A 7,664-nucleotide genomic window follows, 5' to 3' on the forward strand; every position below is an offset into this window, starting at 1 on the left:
CTGCTAAATGACTAAAATATAAAAAATGTAGATGGCATCATGAGGATGGAAAATTATGTGGATATATTACATTTACATTTTAGTCATTTAGCAGACGCTCTTATCCAGAGCGACTTACAGTAGTGAATGCATACATTTCATTAAAAAAATGTTCGCACTGGTCCCCCGTGGGAATCGAACCCACAACCCTGGCGTTGCAAACAACATGCTCTACCAACTGAGCCACACAGGACCATATTGAAGCAACATCTCAACACATCAGTCAGGAAGTTAAAGCTTGGTCGCAAATGTGGTCTTCCAAATGGACAATAACCCCAAGCATATTTCCAAAGTTGTGGCAAAATGGCTTAAGGACAACAAAGTCAAGGTATTGGAGTGGCCATCACAAAGCCCTGACCTCAATCCCATTGAACATTTGTGGGCCGAACTGAAAAATCGTGTGCGAGTAAAGAGGCCTACAAACCTGACTCAGTTACACCAGCTCTGTCACAAGGAATTGGCCAAAATTCACCCAACTTATTGTGGGAAGCTTGTGGAAGGCTACCCAAAATGTTTGACCCAAGTTAAACATTTTAAAGGCAATTCTACCAAATACTAATTGAGTGTATGTAAACTTCTGACCCACTGGGAATGTGATGAAAGAAATAAAAGCTGAAATAAATCATTCTCTATACTATTATTCTGACATTTCACATACTTAAAATAAAGTGGTGATCCTAACTGACCTAAGACAGGGAATTCTTACTTGGATTAAATGTCAGGAATTGTGAAAAACTGAGTTTAAATGTATTTGGCTAAGGTGTATATCAACTTCCGACTTCAACTGTAATTGCTTCACAGAGTTCAAGTAACAGACACATCTCAACATCAGCTGTTCAAAGGAGACTGCGTGAATTAGGCCTTCATGGTCAAATTGCTGCAAACAAACCAATAGTAAAGGACACCAATAAGAAGAAGAGACTTGCTTGGGCCAAGAAACACGAGCAATGGACATTAGACCGGTGGAAATCTTTTTATTTTTTTATCGCTGTGTGAGATGCAAAGTAGGTGAACGGATGATCTCTGCATGTGTGGTTCCCACCATGAAGCATGGAGGAGGAGTTGTGATGGTGTGCGGGTGCTTTTCTGGTGACACTGTCAGTGATTTATTTAGAATTCAAGGCACACTTAACTAGCATGGCTACCACAGCATTCTGCAGCAATTCACCAACCCATCTGGTTTGCGCTTAGTGGGACTATCATTTGTTTTTCAACAGGAAAATTTCCCAACACAACTCCAGGCTGTGTAAGGGCTATTTGACCAAGGAGAGTTTTGGAGTGCTGCATCGGATGACCTGGCCCCCACACCGACCTCAACCCAATTGAGATGTTTTGGGTTGAGTTGGACCGCAGAGTGAAAGAAAAGCAGCCAACAAGTGCTCAGCATATGTGGGAACTCCTTCAAGACTGTTGGAAAAGCATTCCGCATTCCTCATGCATTGATGTGTGCACTATTATTCTACAATGTAGAAAATAGTAAAAATAAAGACAAACCCTTGAATGAGTAGGTGTGTCCAAACTTTTGACTGGTACTGTATATATAAGCTACTTATACGTAGAATACATATAAATAGTATACTCATATACAGTTAGTGGCCAGTTTTTTTAGGTACACCCATCTAGTACCAGGTCGGACCCCCGTTTGCCTCCAGAACAGCCTGAATTATTTGGGGCCTGGAAACATTGCTCAATTGGTATCAAGGGACCGAACGTGTGCAGGAAAATATTCCCCACACCTTTACACCACAACCACCAGCCTGTACTGTTGGTACTTATACATAGTATACTTATGTGGAAAAAGTACTTATGTGGAGAGATGTATATTATGCAGTACAGACACTGCCCTCTTGTGGCCTCTTGTGAGTTGAAGCAAAAGCTATTACGGGTAATTTTAATTGTGCCTGTTCAATCACGTGTTAAAACAGCTTTCAAGACCATATGAGTTTATTAGCTTACAGACAGCATCCATAACCTTATCAACATTAGGATACTCCAGATCAGTGATCGGATCTTAGACTGGTCTCATCTATTGTCTAGGAAAGGGTTCGCCAAATGGAGGCCCACAAGCCAAATTTGGCCCACTGGTGGTTTTATTTGGCCCACCAAATTTTCTGAGCTACAACAACAACAATTTTTTATATTTTTATTTTATTTTTTATTGTTGGACATAAAAGGCTGTAAAAAACACCAGGAAATCATCTCCAAGTGATTTAAATTCGGGGAATTATGTTCCCAAGTATTCCCACACATAACAGAGAGACACTTGATTGTATACAAACAAATGTAACCAAGGTTTGAAATTATTATGTTTTAGTCAAATATTATATCTGTTTCAGCTTCTTGCGGGAAATTTACAGTCTGCAAATTATGTTCAGGCACCCCGACCAACCGCTCAACAACAAAAAAATTGTCCTGCATTTTAATCTAGTTGATGATCCCTGGTCAGCCTTTGAAATGACTACTGATTGATGGAGCAGTCATTATCATATCCCCAGGACCATTAAGGACGCAACTATGACCCACAAACACACAACTTGAAGAGTGTTGCATATAGTATGCCCAGCTATCCTCTTCATTCATGATTCATGAAAAGTACAGTAAAAAATGTCAGAAAACATTCATCCATTAAAATGAAGATATAGTACAGTGCTGACACCCAATGGACACAAAACAGCAATACATGGACAGCATAAAGCACCATCTGGACGATTCCCTGCTGTTCAATTGTTATTTCAATATAACCAAATTGTAATTTATAAATGACTATGAGCTAGTGTGACTGCCTTACTCTATCCCCAAATCTAAGCTTGTATTACTACATTACTTATGATCTTTGTTGTCATTGTGTCTTTGTAACATACTGTTTATTCAAGTAGCCTAGGCCTATTGTATGCTGGAATACTGCTATACTAGATCTGCACTCTATATCCTATATATATTTGGTGGTGATTTCTAGAGATGTGGTGTGACTGTGAGGTATAGCTTCCCAAAGAATGACACTTGATGAATTACCATATTCTGGAAGTATTCCAACTTCAAATGGCTTTTCAAATGTAAAGACTCGATTTGGGTCTTTGAATGAGCCATGAAAAATGCATGCACTACAAATTCTCAGTAATTGAGCTTCCACCTCCATCTCAGAGCTAACCTTTCCTGTCAGGATGTCAATAACAATATCACTCCATATGATACAGCAGCCTGTATGTAGCCTCTCTATAGGCCAAAGTGAATGGCTACACCTTAAACTAGCTAGCCTACTAACATGCAACACAAACCCCAACAGTTTGATGCCATGCTACCTGGTGCCCCAGTCACAGATAAACCTATGGAAGAAAAAAGTAGACTCTATGCACACTGATTGTATAATTGTACAATAATTGTATAATAGCGGCCCTAAACTCACCCACTGGCCCAATAGACATAGCCCCCTAGGCTGCCATGCCCCTTTTTCTCTGTAGGCGGCACCGTTGTACAACAATATTGTTCGATTTGTGCAAGGAGAAAGGCTAATTAAAAAAACGGAGGCGCATCACGTTAAGGGATTGCGTATCCTACATATCTTGTTGGCAAGCAGTCTGAGACTTTTCCACCTAGTTTTTAAGGGGCGGGGAGTAGTTGGGTGTTGCCGTCGACCTCGACAAAGAGTCCAGTGGCAACAAAAAAAATCGGATTATTTTCATTCAACAACCGCCTGGCCTTGTGTCTCTTGCCCGACGCCTCACCACCGAAAGGGATCTGAATACTTCAACTATGGGAGTCGAAGGCTGCACTAAATGTATCAAATACATGCTTTTCTTCTTTAACTTCATCTTCTGGGTGAGACTTTTTTCTTGTAATGTAGACTTTTAACTGGCCAAGCATTTGGTTGTTTGTCTATAGGGGCAGTAATGGAACCCTCTTCCTGCTAAAAATAGTTCGTGATTTAATTTGTCTTTTTTGTTGATGTTGCCAAATTGGTATACGATCTGGGGAAAACTTCATTCAAATAGGCCTGCCGATGTAGTAGTCTTGTTTTACTTTTATATTTTTATTCAAATAAAATAAAAATAGCGGTTTTGTATTTGAACAGACCTAGACTCGTAGCCTATGCTGCCATATGGCGATATGAGGTGCGTTCTTATTTATCGCGAATATGGGTAGAAGAGCAGCCATATTTTAGCGACCGCATCGGGAACAGACCGTCAAGATATGTGAAGATTGGAAATTATGTTGCTAACTAAAATAATGATAGAAATAATAACCGAGTGCAGGATATGATTGACCGGAATATGACTGTGTAGGAACTAAGAACATAGGTTGTGGTCCGTTTTCGGCTACTGATCACATTTCAGGCGTTGTTTAGATTGGAATACATCGATGTTGTCCCTCCGTAATTTCATACTTACACGCCTAATTTTCAGTAGTGTTTTTGCCTCCAAAGAACTTGATGAAATGCTGCAATTTTTTGTTTTACTAAAAGAGGCCCGTTAATCATTGTGACGTTGTGTAAATCCCCTGAAATGCCTTTGCCTCTGTGATTCATTGGGGAAGTTTAATTGTGGGTGACTCATTTGGATGGAGGGGAAACTTTGACAAAAAGACCACAAGCGTTTATGCAAATTTTTCTAAACCCAACAGATTTTCACGCCATCCTTTCATTAGTGGAAGTGAAATGTTCGTCTTTTTATGTCCCTGTGTGAACCATTCACTTGTGTAAATTGGTCTGGTATAACATTTAGTCAGAAGACAGATATATATATTTTATTTAACTTGGCAAGCCAGTTACAATGACGGCCTGGCAAAAGGCCTCCTGCGGGGAAGGGGGCTGGGATTAAAAATACATTAAATGAAAATATATGACAAAACGCACATCACAACAAGAGAGACAATACTATATAAATAGAGACCTAAGACAACAACACAGCATGGTAGCAACACAACATGGTACCAGTACAACATGGCAGCAGCACAAAACAGGGTACAAACATTATTGGGCACAGACAACAGCAAGAAGGTAGAGACAACAATACATCACGCAAAGCAGCCACAACTGTCAGTAAGAGTGTCCATGATTGAGTCTTTCAATGAAGCGATCCAGTTAAAACTGTCCAGTTTGAGTGTTTGTTGCAGCTCGTTCCATAATCTTCTGTCTTGAGATGTATATTTTTATTATAGGGATATGTTATTGATTGATGATTAGGCAGAAGTATTCTTAAGAGAGTGTATAGAACCACTACAATCAGAAGGACATGTATTGGTAGACCTCCGGACTATTGTTGTAAACATATCCCCAAGGCTACTTTGGGTGACCCCAGATTAGGTGAGGGCACTGCATGTGAGAAATCATTGACTATGCCAAGACCAGCACTTGTTCATGTGGGTTGTAATGTGGGAGTGAAAATCATTGTGAGTCTTGGCTCAGTCATGAAGAAGGTTGGAAAGGATGAATTATAGTAGGGGCTGGGGTGTGGCATAGCAGTCATCTGTGGAAACTGAGAGATACTCATTTTAAGATTCATGATTGCTTAAGTGGTTGCATGGATTGATGTGTCAGGTCTTTTGCTTGCTCAATGACCAAATCCATTAGACTGGACATGTATATCATCAACTCTCTGATCTCTCAAGGGTAATTAATCCAAAGGCTGTCATTGTAAATTAAACTTAAGGCATTCCCCCCAAAAATGTTGATTAGGGGTTGCTACCCTTGCCATTTTGTATATGTTGAACAGGTGGCTTCAAGAACAAGCTGGCAATTTTTTTTAAATCTCTATTTAATGGAATTACCTTTAGTTTGAACACATCCTTTCACATGAAAACCTTTCAATCACTTTGTTCATTCCTGTGGATTGCCTTTTGAGCCGGGACAACAAGTCATTGAGATATATCAAATACAATTCGGATTTAAACAATGCCTGGGAATGTCCTCTTGTACACCCGCATTTATTTACATTTACGTCATTTAGCAGACGCTCTTATCCAGAGCGACTTACAAATTGGTGCATTCACCTTATGATATCCAGTGGAACAACCACTTTACAATAGTACATCTATATCTTTTTTTGGGGGGGGGTTAGAAGGATTACTTAATCCTATCCTAGGTATTCCTTAAAGAGGTGGGGTTTCAGGTGTCTCCGGAAGGTGGTGATTGACTCCGCTGTCCTGGCGTCGTGAGGGAGCTTGTTCCACCATTGGGGTGCCAGAGCAGCGAACCGTTTTGACTGGGCTGAGCGGGAACTGTGCTTCCGCAGAGGTAGGGGGGCCAGCAGGCCAGAGGTGGATGAATGCAGTGCCCTCATTTGGGTGTAGGGCCTGATCAGAGCCTGAAGGTACGGAGGTGCCGTTCCCCTCACAGCTCCGAAGGGCAAGACTCATGGGTCTCTCAGAACATAAATCAGAGTAGAATGGAAAGGGGCTAGTGGCTGACCCGTGGTTTACAGGATCTGTGGCTTCTGCATTTGAGCCATTCCCACCACCACCAGCAGCATGCCAAGCATTTTACAACCCCCTGCACACAAGGCATGTGTCAGAAATAGCCCTCTCACTAGACTGCAGTAAAAAGAGCTGAGGTGCTAGGGCAGTAAGGTGGTATGTTATCTGGTCCCAGACAGATAGCAGCAGCAGCAGCAAGGCATGTAGTTCTGTAGTATCAGGATACAGTTATAATACAGCGAAGGGGAAACTCAGTGGGGTACTGGCACTGAGGTATACTATGTTGTGTTTGCCAGTCGTAGTACAGGAAGAACATGTGCTGTACTTCCTCTTTACAGATAAGTGACACATTTATCTCTCGAACTCTGTGAACATGCTGAAAATGCTATTTTTCAGCCAAGAGTTGAGGAAAGTCAGATAAGCAGTTCATGATGTGTACTTGAAGATAGTAGCTGTTTTGGTGTATTGTTTTTCTGTGAATTTAACTTTTTTTAGCTAGCATGGAAATTACATGATTAAGTTAATCTGATAGGGTTAAGATAATGATATGATTGGATGGTCTCCCTGAGATTTTCAGAAGACTCACTTGGTTGGCCTCGTACCACTTTGATGATGATGATAATAATAATGGATTGGATTTGAATGCTCACACCTGTGTCGTATCATTGTAATTTCTATAGTAACACTATTGTATAAACATGTTGTTACCTAATAATTACGTTAGTGGAATAGTGACTGTTGTCTGTGGTGACATCTTTTTTGTAGCCTATAAAACCAACTAAGTAGATTGGGGCTTGATCAGTACATGGATGGGAGGAGGCAATGGAAAGAAGCACTGTACTTGGGATAGAACCATGGAATACTTTCCAAACTGTTTAACATCCTACAGTGGAATCTTGCCGCAGAAACCACACAGAGAATCAAACACAGTGGAGTATCTCTGTTGCCCTCATAAGGCGTTGGTGTCCTGATAGGAAAAGGAGTCCAAAGTTCCCTTCTTCATTGAGACCCCCTGGCGTGGAAGCAAACTAATGACTGTGCACTGACACATGCTACCTCTGTTATTTTCCCATGCAGCCACCTGTCTCGGCAGGTTGCTCGCAGGCCAGCATGTTGGGAAGGCGAGGGAAAAGCGATGAGACCTGACTTACTGCGGGGAGGTCGTAGTGTGTCTACAGTAGATATCAGAGCGGCCCTTTGCCCATACTGGGAACAGC

The 7,664-nt window shown here is 41.2% G+C and overlaps 1 protein-coding gene across 1 annotated transcript in view; it reads left to right on the forward strand.

Moving 5' to 3' along the window:
* The first annotated feature begins 3,516 nt into the window (after positions 1-3,516).
* Positions 3,517-7,664, forward strand: part of LOC106587471 (CD81 antigen) — a 20,037-nt gene continuing 15,889 nt past the window's right edge. Inside the window, exon 1 of the mRNA XM_014175885.2 lies at positions 3,517-3,855. Within this exon, the coding sequence (XP_014031360.1) occupies positions 3,790-3,855 (66 nt within the window). The 5' untranslated portion in view covers positions 3,517-3,789. The remainder of the gene's footprint in view (positions 3,856-7,664) is intronic.

The sequence above is a fragment of the Salmo salar genome, chromosome ssa26 (genome assembly GCF_905237065.1).
Source record: "Salmo salar chromosome ssa26, Ssal_v3.1, whole genome shotgun sequence".
Taxonomy (NCBI): domain Eukaryota; kingdom Metazoa; phylum Chordata; class Actinopteri; order Salmoniformes; family Salmonidae; genus Salmo; species Salmo salar.